This window comes from Boleophthalmus pectinirostris, unplaced genomic scaffold (assembly GCF_026225935.1).
Source record: "Boleophthalmus pectinirostris isolate CB_2022bp ecotype Guang Dong unplaced genomic scaffold, ASM2622593v1 HiC_scaffold_3, whole genome shotgun sequence".
Taxonomy (NCBI): Eukaryota; Metazoa; Chordata; class Actinopteri; order Gobiiformes; family Gobiidae; genus Boleophthalmus; species Boleophthalmus pectinirostris.
Window position 1 is genome coordinate 28754322 of NW_026571299.1, and position 17331 is coordinate 28771652.

A 17331-nucleotide genomic window follows, 5' to 3' on the forward strand; every position below is an offset into this window, starting at 1 on the left:
CATATGGGTGAGTTGTTGTACAGTTGTAGGAGTATTGTCTGTTACATATGGGTGAGTTGTTGTACAGTTGTAGGAGTATTGTCTGTTACATATGGGTGAGTTGTTGTACAGTTGTAGGGAGTATTGTCTGTTACATATGGGTGAGTTGTTGTACAGTTGTAGGGAGTATTGTCTGTTACATATGGGTGAGTTGTTGTACAGTTGTAGGGAGTATTGTCTGTTACATATGGGTGAGTTGTTGTACAGTTGTAGGGAGTATTGTCTGTTACATATGGGTGAGTTTGTACAGTTGTGGGAGTATTGTCTGTTACATATGGGTGAGTTGTTGTACAGTTGTAGGAGTATTGTCTGTTACATATGGGTGAGTTGTTGTACAGTTGTAGGGAGTATTGTCTGTTACATATGGGTGAGTTGTTGTACAGTTGTAGGGAGTATTGTCTGTTACATATGGGTGAGTTGTTGTACAGTTTGTAGGGAGTATTGTCTGTTACATATGGGTGAGTTGTTGTACAGTTGTAGGGAGTATTGTCTGTTACATATGGGTGAGTTGTTGTACAGTTGTAGGGAGTATTGTCTGTTACATATGGGTGAGTTGTTGTACAGTTGTAGGGAGTATTGTCTGTTACATATGGGTGAGTTGTTGTACAGTTGTAGGGAGTATTATCTGTTACATATGGGTGAGTTGTTGTACAGTTGTAGGGAGTATTGTCTGTTACATATGGGTGAGTTGTTGTACAGTTGTAGGGAGTATTGTCTGTTACATATGGGTGAGTTGTTGTACAGTTGTAGGGAGTATTGTCTGTTACATATGGGTGAGTTGTTGTACAGTTGTAGGGAGTATTGTCTGTTACATATGGGTGAGTTGTTGTACAGTTGTAGGGAGTATTGTCTGTTACATATGGGTGAGTTGTTGTACAGTTGTAGGGAGTATTGTCTGTTACATATGGGTGAGTTGTTGTACAGTTGTAGGGAGTACGGTATGATTGTTGTCCTGTATCTCTCACTGTTTGACCGGAGCTGTAGGGGCCTCTTGGAGATTTCTTAATTTACTGTCTTTTCAGTATTCAGTATTTCAGTTCAAGTAATGATTAGAGATTGTGATAACTTTGAATTTTATGAATAAATTACAGCTAATAGTACTCTTATTCAGCATATTTTTTATTGTTTATATACTATATATAGACTTAGAAAAACTTTATTGATCCACAAGGGAAATGATTTGGACACAGTAGCTCACACATCACAATAAATATAAAAACAAAGAACAAAAATCGAAATGGTAATAACAAAAACAGGAAAAAGTAGGTGCACTATGTAACTTTTCAGGTGTAAGGTCCGTCATATGCTTGACTCCATGGAGATTGCTGGAATATCCAGCAGAATGGCATTTTCTTATTTCTTATTTATTTATTTGTAAAGGGATAGCACATATTAATGAACATTAAAAATGTAAATATGTAAAGATTATAGTAGCATGGCTAATTTCCATCTTCAGTCCCTCAGCATGTTGATATGAAATCATTTACAGGACAGAGAAAAGTACAACAGCAATCACAGAAAAGTACATAAAACCACTCATTATACATACAAATTCATTTCAAAGATTTAATTTGAAGTTCAAAGTCAAGAGTTTAAGAGTTAAACCAAGAGTTAAACCAACAACCCCTCAAAGAAAATGGAATTTGGTGACATATTTGACCACTGAACAACCACTGTTTTAAAGCTTTAGAAAATGCTCAATAAGCAAAACAATTTAACTTACTGGACTCCATAAAGACAAGCAGGTCATGCTAACAGTAAAAAAAAATAAAAATTCAAGGTATAATTCTATATAAGGTATTATTTTTAACACCTAAAATGTACGAATGCAAGCTATATTAATGCCTCACTGAGAAACATTAATCCTGGTTTAGTCGGTGTTTGGACTCATTTAATCCTCAGTCTGGGCAATATGCCAAAACAGGAGAGTTTATATAGGCTAAAAGTTTTGATTTTATTATGTCTTATTGCACCTTTAATCCTCATTAAAACTTTTTTGGTTTGCTAATATGATCCCAGTCTAGACCTATTGCTTTACCAGTCCAGGATCAGGCTGGTTTAGACTTATACAAAACATATTATAAGGTCTGACAGGGAGACTTTCTGTTGTGAATTAATCTAGATTGTAGTCAGACGCTCCCTTGTTTATTGTTTACTGATTCCTCATTGTCCTTGCAGGTGGATAAATAGAAAAAGTGTTGTTATTCCAAATATTGACCTATAGACAGAATGCAGAGGGACAGAGGCTGGTTTTGTCTTGGTCACAGCCTGAAGGAGTGCAGGGTCAAAGTTTCACAGTTCAGTCTGATATGAAAATCTTTATGGCATATTGTGTCAGCATTAACCTTGCTGTTCACTTAAGCTAGTGTTCGGAGCATTTAGGGATATTTACAAAACTCTAAATTGTAGTGTATTAAACAGTCAAGAGTCAGTTAAAGATGCACTCTCGGCCATGTCGTCTTTTTGGTCAACTGGACTTTTGAACAAACATTATTATATGGTTTATATATGAATGTATGGGCCTCTTTTAACTATTATCCCGATTTTATTTCTAAATTTAGATTGTCTTTTTGAATTGAACTGAATGTGCTTGTGTCCATGGAGATATTATTGTTCTACAGCAGGGGTGTCAAAGTCATTTTGGCCCGGGGGCCGTGTCCAACCTACTTTGATCCCAAAGGGGCCGCATCAGAAAGCTATATATGTGCCATATATACTTATTTTGGTATATATGGCATATATACCTCAAAAATAGCAATAAGTTCAAATATTTGTGCAGAGAAACACAAATCTATTACAGAAATCTTTTTTAATTGATGAACTCTTTCTTTTACAAAATATTATAATATTATAAACAACCTGAAACTTTAAGAAAAATACAATTTCAACACAATGTTTTAACATGAACTTGTATACAAATAGGAATAAGTAAATTTTTATAGAAAATATAATTACAATATTTTAGCAGAAAATCAGCTGAGGGCCACATTAAAGGTCTTGGAGGGCCGGATCCGGCCCCCGGGCCTTATGTTTGACACCTGTGTTCTACAGTGTGACATTATACTTATCTGTCTTGCATTTATTTCAGTACAGGTCTTTTTAATGCTCAAAAATACATGAAAACACTCTGTTAGAAGGGTCACCTCTCCATAGATCTGACCCATATCTTTGCCACCTGCCTACCAACATGGAGATCGTCCAGTTTTAAGGATAGGACAAGATATCCTGGCACATGATCTTGCAAGGTAAAAAAGGATTGTGTGTACATGAGAAAAAATGAGAAAACATCTCAAGAGATTTGTTTACATTTGCCTTGGACAAAAAAAAAAAAACAACTTTGTTGAATAACTCCAAAAAGGAATAATACAATATCAGCAAAACTAAACTAAAATTAATAAAAACATATAAAGCCAAATCTGTGAACTGAATACCGTAATTAATGTATTAAAACTGATATCGAAGTCTCGTCTTGTCTTGTTCTGCTAAATCAAATATCGTGACAATCATGTCTCCTCTCGTGGAAATTGTGTCTCGTGTCATCCCTATCCAATTCATTAATGCACTGACTAATTGCACTGCTTCACTGCAATACGTGTCTTGATCTGCTGGCCCTTGTTTTGTGGATCTATACCGTCTCGAATAACAAATTTGTCATAGTCCCTTTAATCCGTGCCAATGTCTGCTACTGTACTACTACTGAACGGCCGTGCCAAGCCCACGCGCACTTGTCACCGTGGCGCAGTTGGAGCAGGTCCCTCCCTGAACAAATCACGGTCCCTCCAATCAGTGCAGCGGTGAATCACGGCGCGGGCACGACTCGCTCAACCAGATCATAGTTCACAAACTTTCAACGAGAAGACGCCTTCTAACAACTCCACTTTACATTTCTGTAGAAGAGGCTTTAAAAAATACAACTTTTGACATTTTACTACGAATTCCGTGACCTAATTGACTTTTGGATCAATACATCAAACTTTTACGCACGGAATATAAAGGCGTTTTTTGGATATCTAATATGAGGATACGTTGGGTGTAATTGGATTGTACGCAGTGGGACCATGGCTGCTACGAAGCGGACGCTACAGGTGCTTGGCTACGTCCTGCTCCTCTCGTGCTCTCGGATGCGGCTCTCGAGCGCTCAAACACAACGAGGTAAGCCGCGCGCACATTATACACTTTCATTCAACTTTCACATCGGCTTTGATTTTTTTTTTGGATGGTGTCACGTGTTGCTTGTGCACACATTTGCGGTTGACCGAACACAAATCCCTAGAATAGACAGCGCCTCGTTTTCCCAGCGGGTAAGATGCACCTGTCCGCACTGCGATTACCTCACCTGTTTCGCGAAACTCTTTCCCATGTCAATGACTCAACCTGCTCCTCTCCCACGGCTCCGGGTCAACATTGCCACAGTTATCTGCAATGAATGTGCGCCTCAAGGTTTTTAAACAGAGTGACCACACAAGAACAAAGAACGCTTCATCAAAAGGAATGTCTATATAAGGTTAACATTAAAGATAGCTAATGTCAATGGAATGATAAGGCTATTGATCTGGAGTAAATAAGAAAGGTGTTGTTTTAGTTGTATTTTAATACTGTTCATTAAAGGTGTAATGCGTAACTTTTCTTGTGGTGAGTGTCCATAAAGGTTTATTGCTTTGTCTGAAAAGTTCCACCACAGTAAGCATCTCACTATTGGGGCATGGAAGTGATGCCACCATGCCAAGTTACAAGTCAGATCTGCGGAGAAGTGATGGAACGCGGGTTCAATAAAGTGTTTTTGAGCCACAAAAGCACATGAGGTTGAGTCATTGCTGGAGGTTTAATGCTGTTTTGTGGAACATTCCAGGAACTTCCAGGCAAAATAATGACATATAGAGATAAGCTGTGGTTTTAAGAATGAATAGAGGTAAAGTGTATGTTGTAACAGCAAATGCAGTTTTCAAAAGCTACGTTTTAAAAAAATAAGGTGAGTGACAGTGGTAATGATGGTTGTTATGGCTAATCTAAAACAGTGTTTACATATGACCTATTGATTGGTTTAATAAGTGGTTATGAATCATTTTTGCTCTAAATGAGAAGTCACTGTGCCAACATGATTATAGAGGGGTTTATTTTATAGCCTATAGCCTTTAAAATAATAAAAGATAAGATTATTAGGTCATTGTAACTTTGATCAGTAATATAGGCTACATTATTGAAGTTTATGGTAGTACTTTGGATTTTTAATGGTAGTGTTTTTTTTAAGTAATCTTGCGGTTGTGTAAGAAGTTAACAGCATGATACACCAGTAGTTGCACAAGTAGAAGTAAGTGTAATAGTAAAAGCTTTCCAAATTTGCTCCTTGGGCCATGTTGTTTCCTGACTGTAGTGATTCATTTGCACTTATAAGTAAATAAGACATATTCCCACAGTGACAGTGACAGATTGTCTGAGTCAGCAACAACAAAGCCTGACTTTTTAACCTGAGGAAGTTTCATCTTACTTAATTAAGCTCGATATAAGCATGTTAAGACACTTGCCCTAGAATCTGAATGCTTAAGTAACACAAAATACAAAAAGGTCATAGCTTAAATCCCAGTTATTCAATAGTATTTAGTTAAAACTCACTTACTTATTGTGCATCTTTTATCCATCCATCCATCTTCTTCTTCTTCTTCTTATCTATGGACAGCAGTCTAAGCAGGGGCTCACAGACTCTCACACCAGACTTCATCTAGTTCTTCAGGACAGACCCCAAGGAATCTTTCATATACATTTAATTGATTTGTGAAGGCTACTCAGTTATTTAAAGAGAACATATTACACCATTTTCTGATCTATGTTTTAATGTTGTTTCCTCATCAAAAACATATCAGGAGTTGTGTTTTATTTCTTTCACACATGTTTAACACACAAACTTGCATATTTAAGCTGAGTTCTTCTCTCAAACTGAAAGCACTCTGTTTTCCCTTGTGATGTCATGTGGTAATACAGGAAGTGCTCCACTGTGTTTTTTAAAACTCCATGCACCTTCACTAGAATCACTTGGATGATTTTAGATTTGAGATTACCAATCTCTACTGAACTAAAAGTAAAAGGAGCTGTTAACTTAAAAACTGCCAGTTCATGACATCACAAGGTGGAACAGATCATTTTGAGCTTTGGAGATGTAGACGGACGAATAATAAAGGGTTACTCAATCATGGGTGTATGAAACAAAACACAGCTCAGGTATGTTTTTGGGGATGTAACATGGCTTAAAGCTCACAAGAGTCAGTTTTGTGTAAAACTGTGTCTAACCTATAATTTAGATTCATTTAGAGTAATTTTTAAAAGTCAAAATAATAGTTCTTGTGACTTAAATTACAAATTGCATAGTGCTGTCAGTGCAGTGGTTTCAAAGACTTCTTGAAGCTCTTGAAGATGTTTTGAATGCACAAACAACATACCCGGACTCAGTTGTTTAAACTGAATAGCACTCCAATCCCCTGCATGGCATTGTTACTGTTGTTGTTGTTTTGACCTTGTATTATTTTGACCAATTGCCATGATGACACTCACACAGATAATAGAGGAATAATGAGCTCATCAGTGCACGGCAGGTGAATCATGTGACCTGTCACCCTCTGGCATCCATGTTCAATTAGTGATGTGATGTTTGTGAACGAGTCTGCTCTTTTGAATGGTGTCGTTATGTGAACATTGGAAACGGATCTCATTTGTAAAAGGACCAAATCCTTTTCTTTCTAGTTTTTATGTATTTTTTATACGGATTAACGCTAAACCAATACAAGAATCAGCACAGAAGCACTCTCAGTTTGAACCATTTTAAACAAACCTGAGCCTTGGTTATTTCTCTTTGTGATTAGGTTGTGGATAAAATAATGAGTAAATGAGTTCTCACATTGGCTTAAATATTAATATCATAAATATAAAAAGAGCCAGTCTGATTCAGATCCATAAAATAGCTATCATCAATAAAAGCAATAAAAACGAAAAAAGCTGTGGAAATTTACAAGAGATATAAACATGGCCAAATAATATTAGCTCTTTACTGTACTTCATGATAATAGCATTGTAACTCAGTGCAATTCTGGTATTTGCATGGTAATTACTCACGGGACATATTGTTCCACTTTATTTCATGGTAATATGATAAACCCTAACCAAGTGTGATGTAAATTACCTTGAAACAGTCTGTTTGGAATGTTCCACAGTATGACGTTAAACGGATCTACCTTACATTATAATTGTAGGTGGTTTTATAGCTCAAAAATACTATAATATAAGGGTGTACTGTGCAACTTTTCTGTTGGAGGGTCTGATACATGTTTGTATCCATGGAGACTGCTTTTGCTTTGAATAGACTTTATTAAACTTGACTCTCTTGCATTTGTTAATATAATAATATAATTGGCCCTGTGGCATCACCAGCTCGTCTCCTGCTTAATGCCAGACTGTGGAATATTCCAAGCAAAGCAATGACATCACCATAGAGAGAAGCAGATGGCAGATCTTCCAATAGAAAAGTTACATAGTGCACCTTTACTGTATTCATTTGCCTAAGAGTATTACACAAAGCTTAGTATTAGTATCAGACTCCAAAGGTTTAACTTGTTCATTTGCTTCTGCATTTGTTTTTGCAATTTAATTTAATTTAATTTCTACCCATTTGGAACCATCAAAATCCAGTCAGTAATTCTTATTCATATACAATTTAGAAGTGTTTTTTTACATTTACATATTGCAAACACTACAACAACAAAATCAACAGTGGGCATTTCCCTTTGTACTCTTAGGTGGGTGTGACTTAGGCAAATGCACTTACATAAAGTGAAAATATGTCACTGGTCCTGTTACAGAGATGGGCCCGGAGACCTGTCAATCATCTTTCCCGCCTAAAGACTCTTATAGCGCAGCAACTTTACAATGGACCTGAGTTTGTCTTTTTCTTTGCAACCCTGACGTCAAACAGTGAATGCATATGACGCTTTAGTTCTGATTTGAGCCCAGTTTAGTCCAAATATAGACCTGGTCTGGTTCTGTTCAAGTCCTGGTTTAGTCCTGCCTATTGTAGTGCTAAACGTGATGTGTGGAAGGCTTAATGCAGAGTCAATTGCAATGGCTGGTCTACATCTATGTCTGCTGTGTAATTGTAAATCCTGCACTGCTTTTCTAATTCATTGTCCTATAGAGCTCCAAGATTAAAGGTCCTATATTACGCAAAATTGACTCTGTGATCTTTAAGCCACATTATAATGTTATTACCTCCTCAAAAACATTCATTTGGTTTCATTCACGCATGTTTTAGTAATGCTGTATAATGCCGCATAATGCTGCATAGACTATCTACATCTCCAAAACTCAAAATGCAGAGTTTCAAGTTCAAGTTCAAGTTCAGTTCAAGTTAGCAGCTACCTTTTCCCTTTAGTTCAGTACAGTGTTTTCAGGGTTCACAGGGTTTGTGTGATAAGCTTGTGAGAATAAAACAAAACACCACTCCAGGTATGTTTTTGATGAGGAAACAACATATCACAATCACAATTTGACTTTTTGCTATTGCAGTCAGTTGCAAAAGCTGCAGTTATTTAGTCATCTTTTCTGCAGGATTGATATGCTAATTGGTTTATTTTAAGAGCAGCCAATCATTTGCAAATCTCAATGATAAATGATAATTAAACTTTCCTTAACCCCCCCTGTGGCTGAAGTTAGGATTTGAACCTTATCTAGTAATGATGCACATACATCTCCTTACAAAAATGCATAGATCCACACTATAGTCAATAATGTGCATGGGTTTCAGAATGATGAAAACCCTGCACTGTTGCCATAACAATGAACAATTCAAAACAAAAATATATATTTTGAATGGGAAAAGGTCATTAAAATATCACCTGTACAGGAGGCTGAAATGCATGAATACTTACATGCAAAAAGCTTAATCAGCAAACACTATTATAAGAATTCTATTTTTCACTGACAAGCATTGCAATTGCATTTAAATAGTAGGATTTAATTTAAATTTGAAATATCTCCAGGGGGTTTATGTAACTTTTGATGAGGTGACAAAGGAAAACAAGTGGCACTGTGTTTCTTCATAGAGATATTCTTGCTTTGTCTGGATCTTCTCTCTTTGGCATTAATGGTGGTTTTAGCTCTCAAAATACTGATAAATGACATAACACACTCACTCCATTCAGCTTTCCATTTCCTGACCACCCTTCCCCTCTCCTCCCCTTTCCTGACAGCGTACCTCTCAGGTATCTTTGTGGTATCTGTGTGTTTGTGCCCGTTTTCAGAGCAGAGGAATGCTGTAATCCTTTGCCAGCCTATGCCAAGTTTCTGTTTACTGTCGTCATAGGCCCAACCGCTTCATTCAGTCTCCTCCCTCCATTCTTCTCACCTTTTTCTCACCTCTTTCTGCTGCGCTGTTTAAACCTGACCTACGTACTCTCACAGTCTTGGCTATTTTCATCAAGTATTGGGTTACGCTACCAAGACAATGGCACTATTTTGTTATGAGTTCATCTTGTGAAGTTGTACTATGTAACCTTTCTGTTGCTGTCCACCTTTTTGTTTCCATGGAGATGCTTTTGCTTTGCCTGGAATGTTGCACAGACTTGCATTAAACTAATTTAGCTTGCATTTATTTAATTACAGGTGCGTTGTTGTAACGACTTAGGCTTTCAACCTGACAATGTTCAAATCCACAGTATACATGTTATTCTAAAGATGCACTATGTCACTTTTCTATTGTTGTTTGTACCTCCCTGTCTCCATGGAGATGCAATTGTTTTGCCTGGAATGTTGCACAGACTTGCATTTGACTAATTCAACTTGCATTTGTTTAATTACAGGTTTAGGCAGCAGAGCTATCTAAAATTAGCACAGTTAATAAATATAAAAAACATTATTTCTATTGTATATTGCTTATAGATTTAAATGCCTTAAAATACATTTACAGTGAGCGGGATCGCCTCACCACAGATTTGACCTGTAACTTGCCCTGGTGGGATCAACTGTGTGTTTCCATGGAGGTAGATAAATTCATATTGTGGAATATTTTAGGCAAAGCAATAACACACACAGAGAGAAGCAGATGGCAACCCCCTCCAGTCAGAAAAGTTACATAGTGTACCTTTAATTAAATAATTAAGCCAGAGGTATTAGCGTCTCACTCAGTGCATGTTGTTAGATTAGTTGACTCACAATCTGTAGTGTGTGATGTGCAATTAATATATGAGCAATGTCTTCCCTCCACCGCCCAAAAACATGTCGATATGGAAAAGTAAACCTGTTGTTAAAGGCTTATTTTAAAAGAATCAATATGCATAAAATGGTTTCGGTCTATTTTATAACGTCATATTTACAAATGGAGGGTTGGGGCCACTGTAACTCTATGGGAGAGTTACTGTTGTTACTGTTTGAAAGAAATATCCAAACACATGATCCACAAATGCTTAACCTCATTTATTTGGGATTACTTCAACAAACCTCCTTTATGTATTGGAGTCTTTTCAGCTGACAACAGTCACATTTTTGGGGTTGAAAAATGGCACTACCAGCAGTTACAGAGATATTGACCATAAACCGGGTCAGCAAATGTGCAATCTGACAGTTAAAGAGCAAATTCTACATCAAGTTCTGACCTGTCCTCCAGCTTAATTTTAAAGGTCCTATATTACGCAAAACTTTAAGCCTTTAAGCATTTTTAATGTTGTTGCCTCCTTAAAAACATACCTAGAGTTTTGTTCCATTCACACATGTTTGTGTAATGAGTAATGTCTACATTTCTAAAGCACTAATGATCTGTTCCACCTTGTGATGTCATGAAATGGTAGTTTTCAAGTTAGCAGCTACCTTTTACCTTTAGTTCAGTAGAAATTGACAATTCCACGTCTGAAATTATCCAAATGATTCTAGTGAAGGAGTAAAAGAGTTTAAAAACTCAGTGGAGCACTTGCTTGTTCTTACTTAGCCTAAATATGCAGGGTTTCTGCATTAAGGTGTGAATGAAACAAAACACAACTCTAGGTCTGTTTTTGATGAGGATACAATGTTATAACACAGATCAGAAAATAGAGTAATATGGACCCTTTAACTAACCCTTTAAACTATAGATACCTTTGAATACCCTATTCTGATGCCACGTGAACAGAACCTCTTTGTAAAACTTAACAACATCTGCAAAATCAGTTTCCTTGCTACTTCACTGTATTACATATTATTGAGAACTGCTACACATTTCATTCTGTACTCACAAAGTTTTGATAAAAATGCCACTAAATCTCAAAAAAATCTGCCCAAGCTTTTGCACAAATTTGAATTCCTCAACTCAGTGTTTTTGCAATAGTCTCTTTGTGTGCGTTGCTCCATCCTCCATCTGCCAACACTGAGGCTGTTATGACTGACAGAAAACCCACTCGTCCGGTTCACAAATGTCCCAGCTGTGAATCTATAGGCCTTTGTCTTAGAATCACAGCCACATGGGCCCTATAGAGAAATACTGGTTTGTAGGCAGGCAAGATAGATTCTTCTCTTCCTAAACTAATGAGTGGGTTGTTCTATGGTGGTAGTAATAGCAGTAATAATAGAAGTAATAGTAATAGTAGTAGCAGAAGTAGAAGTAATAGAAATTGTAGTAGTAGTAGTGGAGATACATGTGTGTCCTATAGAGGTTTGTGGCAGTCCATATACATTCTCTTCATGCTAAACTAATGAATGGTTTGTTCTAGAGTGGTAGAAATAGTAGTAGAAATAGTAGTAGTATTAGTAGTAGTGGAAGTACATTTGTGTCCTATAGAGAAATACTGGTTTGTGGCAAGCCGTATAGATACTCCTCAGGGTAGAATGGGACTTTCTAGGGTGGTAGTAATAGTAGTAGAAGTAGTAGTAGTAGTAGTACTAATAGTGGAAATACATGTGTGTCCCATAGAGAAATACTGGTTAGTGGGCAAGATGTATAGATTCCTGTCATGCTAAACTAATAAGTGGGTTGTCTAATGTGGTAGTCATCATTGTCGTTGTAGTAGTAGTAGTAATAGAAGTAGTAGTTGTAGTAGTAGTCGTAGTTCTTGTGTGTCATATAGGTAAATACTGGTTTGTGTAGGCCATATACATTTTCCTCATGCTAAACTAATGAGTGGGTTGTCCTAGGGTGATAGTGCTGGTAGTAGTAGTAGTAGTAGTAGTAGTAGTAGTAGTAGTAGTAACCATGTGCCCAAATATATTTGATTGAGAATCTTGTAGTCCAATTTAAGATTTTGTATTAGCAGTAGCAATAGCAGAAGTAGTTATGATAGTTGTAGGAGTGGCAGTGGTGCATTTACAATAACAAAAAATCATTTTAGAAAACAAGTACTGGCAGATAGCAGTAGTGCATGTCATTAGACAAGGGTGGCTCCTGTGGTTGAGAGATTGATTGGCAGTTCCATTCCTGCCATAGTCTTTCATTCTGTTTTGGGGATCTTGGGCATAACACCTTTCCTGTCACAACATATGAACGAGATTGTGTGATTGTTGATGGTCGGAAAGCTTTGGTGCAGATTGCTCGAAGACAGCGGTGGCTACAAAAGTATTTACCAGTGTCAGGCATAAATGAACAATGTAATTTAAAACATTATAGTATCCACAAAGGCAGTACTAGCTATTTCCAGTACAGGTAGTAGTGGGTAGTAGACAGTTCTAGAAGAAGTATTGTAGTAAGAAGTGCCACATTTGAACACAAGCTGTAGTAGCAGTAGCAGTAGCAGCAGCAGCAGCAGCAGCTGTAGTAGTAGTAGTAGTAGTAGTAGTAGTAGTAGTAGTAGTAGTAGTAGTAGTAGTAGTAGTAGTAGTAGTTACTCTGGGCTAGGATTACAAAAAATAAAATTAGCCCTATAATATATTACTTTTAGTAGTAACACCATTATAGCAGTTGTACTTTTTGTGGTCTGAGCCAATGGGACTCCCCTCGTGTTTAAGTTCTGCGTGGGATGAGTTTACATATACCTGTATATTGCAGAATATGTGTCGAAGTATTTCCCAACAGCCCTTTCAAACGGTCTATGAGTCAACAGTCACTGATAACAGGGGCTTGACTGAAGGTGGGTCCATAAAGACATACCCCAAAACCAGAAGAACAGCATTACATAGTTCAAATTCAGTGGATACCCTTAAATTTGTGATCATTTTGTGCAAAAAAATCTAGAAAAATCTAATGAGAAATAATAAAGAATTCAAAATTTGTGTCTTAATTTAAAAAACATGTAATTTTCACACAATTTAAAGTTTCTTAACTTTACTGGTTGAACTTTCCACTGTAGGTATAAAACTTTTCCATTTTGCATTTATTAAATTACTGCTGTTTTTATTGCTAAAAATATATCTGGAAAAATCTGTGCATGGGCTTGCCTCTGCACAGATCTGACCTGTATCTTGGCCTGGTGGTGCCACAAGATTGTTTCCATAAATATAGATATGATTAATCCCTGTAATACTGTGCAACATTTTAAGCAAAGCCACAGCATCTCCATGGAGACAAGCAGGATGCGGACCCTCCACCAGAAAAGATACACAATACACCTTTAATTGTTGTTGTATTTCACATTTTTTAAATAATTGACTGTCCCATTAGTTGTAATTGGAAAAAGTAAAAATTCAGCCCTAGCAATGGTTCTGCTGCTGCTGTGGTCAGTGAAGGAGAGGAGAGAGAGTGCATTTATAATGTTTGAAAATTGAATATATACAGCAAGCTGTTCATGCTAATTATTTCCTGATTCCTTGTGTTTACTGAAGCAAACTGCATGGAGCTCATAAAGCACTAAAACAGGCGTCATGTGTCATATCCTTTTAAACAGTACTTTATAGGAAAACCAAACCAAAACCACAAACACCCTGCAAACTAGTTAATAATTATTGTTCTCTGAGAATAACAAAAGGAAAGGTCAAAACATCTTAGACATTTGGTAATAAACAAGGTCACACATAAATTAGAATGGAGAACTTTCCTGGTATTAGTTAGTAGTAGTAGTAGTACTAGTAGAAGTAGTAGTTTTTTTGTGTTTTTTTTATGCTTTGCTTTGCCTAGAATGTTCCACAGTGTGACATTTAACTTTTCAATGCCCATGGAGACAAGCAGGTGAGGCCATCAGGTCAAGTTACTGGGCAGATCTGTGGAGAGGCAATCCCACTTACCGTATACAAAGCATATTTCAATATAAACACCCATAACTGAAAAGTTTAATGCCATACTGTGGAACATTCCATGCAAAGCAATAACATTACCAACAAACAGTGAAGGTATGTAGGGCATCTTTAAAGCAACAGCAGAATTATTTTGTTGGTATTTTCAGTGGTTTTATTTCTCAAACATACTTACAAAAAATATTCTAACTGTGAATGGGGTCGCCTCTCCACAAATCTGACTTGTAATTCGGTCTGGTTTGGTTTCCATGAAGACAGAAAGGTTTAATGTCATTATGAAACATTCTAAAGCAATAACATCTCCAGGAAGAAAAGCATTTGATGGACCCTCCACCAGAAAAGTTACACAATGCACCTTTAATATTGTACAGTGAGTGGTAGAGCTAAATTTGTGGTTGAAAAAATTAGACTAGTTGCAGCCATAGTATTAGTACAAGTACTAATATTAGTAGTATAGTATTGTACAGTATGGTATTTTAAATGTTGCTTTATTATTTTTAGATTATTTCATTCCACCTATTTGTGTAAACTTAATAATGAAATACTTGCAGTGAATGTAGAGGATACTAGTCTTTCACATGGTGGTACAGTTCAGTGTTTTTCTGCTTCATAGTTGGACCTTGATACAGGTTTGATACAAAGTCTTTTCTTGTGAACTCAATGCTCTTCTTATCACGACTTTATGGACAAAAGAACCCTCCTCAGCCTCACGCACACTCACTTTGGTTAATAATCTGCATTACTTTATTTCTTTGTTGACTAAAATCTGGGTCTGGTTGCGTGCCACCGCTGTTTGCAGAGTCTAAAATATTACTCAAATGCATTTCAAAATATTGATCAGGATAACATTTATGAAGTTTCTAGTTTCTGTTCATGGGTTCACCTTCCTGTTCTATGCACATTCTATAATATTTTGTTTTTTGAATTGCTAATCGCCATGGCAATAGTACTAATTTAGCAGCAATAGTAGGAGTAGTAGTAGTAGTAGTGGTAATTGTAGTAATAGCTGTAATTGTAGCAGTAGTTGTAGTAGTAGCAGTACTATTGGTAGTAGTAGCACCAAGCAGTAGTAGTAGTCTAGTAATAATTTTAGCAGTATTATTTATTATTATTATTATTATTATTATTATTATTATTATTATTATTATTATTATTAGTAGTAGTAGTAGTAGTAGTAGTAGTAGTAGTAGTAGTAGTAGTAGTAGTAATAGTAGTAGTTGTAGTAATAGCACCACGTGCCTTTGTGATCTGCCCTGTAGGCTCTATAAATGTTATCAGAAAAATGACTATTGAATTATTTGCATGGAGGAGTTCATGCATGAAAATCACTATGCAAGATCATTTTAGTATTTTATATTTGAAAATGTATTAGTTGATAAGAAGATGATATTTTCCATAGAATCTGAATAGTACTGATTTGAAATTGGAATCTCAGAAAGCCACTTGTGAATTTCCCTCATAATAATTTTATTTACAGAGAGTATGTAAAGCTTTATTTGACTTTTCATATTTTCCATTCCTCCTCCAGCTCTGTCCCTCTTCCCAAGTCGAACATTTGAATAACAAATGTGCGATGGCTTTCCTCCCACACACTACAAACAAAGTCCTGTATGTGCGTATCGTATCTCTCAGAAGGACATGCCTCGAATACAGTCTCTGCCTCTTCGCCTTGCTACAGTGGACCCATTGACCCAGTCCAAGCACAAAACACAGTCTCAAAGTGAAGAAATAAATAGTTTTTTATCAGAATTTTTAACTGAGGACAGAGAAAGACTTGAAATATGCTACTGCAGATTTGGTTTTAATGAGCAGATGTGAAGATGAATTTTTCTAGCTGGTGTTGTTTGTTGTTGCATTTGCCATGTGGAGACAAAAAAAAAAACGATTATCATAATACTTTAAATTTTTCTCATGATTTTTGCTTTACATCGCATACATCATTCTGTATTCATGGTGATGGTGAGCAAATACATAGTCACAGCTGCCCTGGGGTAGACTGACAGTAGCAGGGCTCCCAATCTGCATCATTGACATCTCCAACTGCAGCTATTGATACAGGTGAAGAAGGCAAAATGTCTTGCTCAAGGACACAATGGCAAAAAGGCAAAAATGGCATATATGGCATGATATGTAAAAGACATACATTGAAATTATACATATACATATACATATACAAAAGACACACATTGAAATTATACTTATGCATATTATTTATGCATAACTGTTAAAGGTCCTATATTATCCAAAATTGACTCTTGTAACCTTTAAACAATGTTATCATTCTGTTACCTCATCAAAAACATATCTGTGGTTGTGATTTGTTTCATTCACGCATGGTTGAGTTACCCTTTATTATTAGTCTGTCTACATCTTCAAAGCTCAAAATTCTTTGTTCTACCTTGTGATGTCATGTAATTGTAATTTTCAAGTTAGCAGCACCCTTTTACCTTTTGTTCTGTAGAAACATCACAAGGTGGAACAGAGTGTTTTCCATCTGAGAGAAGAACTCAGTTTAACCATGCAGGATTTGTGTGTTAAACATGAGAATGAAACAAAATACATCTCCAGGTATGTTTGTGATGAGGAAACAACATTATAACATAGAACAGAAAATAGTGTAATATGTCCTCTTTAAGATTTTCTGGCCAAATGTCATGTGAAATGGGAATAAGATACAGAGTTAAACTTTAAATTCTGAGGTTTTGACTTTTAAAGCTTTAGTTTTCTTTTATAGGCACTGTTTGAGGACTTTAAACCATTCGTAAAAAAAAGTGTAATATATTGTTTTAAATTTTTATTGTTATGACCTATATGCAGGATTTTGTCAGACATTTTTTTGTATCTCAATATTTTATTCATATGTATTTTGTTGTTTCCAGTTTGTATGGGGACACAGAACGGCCTGAGCACGACGGGGAAGTCTGACATTCAATTCAACATGATGAAGGAGCGTTACAGTGGCTGTGAGATCGTCATGGGCAACCTGGAAATCACCATGATGGAGCATTACAGAGACTTCTCCTTTCTACAGGTGACAGCATGCTACACAATACATTTACAGCAATCAATCAAACTGACCTTTCACATGTATTTTGAAGTACCAAGTAAGACTACTGGTACTTCAAA

The 17331-nt window shown here is 36.4% G+C and overlaps 1 protein-coding gene across 1 annotated transcript in view; it reads left to right on the forward strand.

Annotated features, from left to right (window-relative positions):
- Nucleotides 1-3884: 3884 nt before the first annotated feature.
- erbb3a (erb-b2 receptor tyrosine kinase 3a) overlaps nt 3885-17331 on the forward strand; it is a 37291-nt gene continuing 23844 nt past the window's right edge. Inside the window, 2 exon segments of the mRNA XM_055160702.1 lie at nt 3885-4191; nt 17085-17236. Coding sequence (XP_055016677.1) covers nt 4098-4191; nt 17085-17236 — 246 coding nt within the window. The 5' untranslated portion in view covers nt 3885-4097.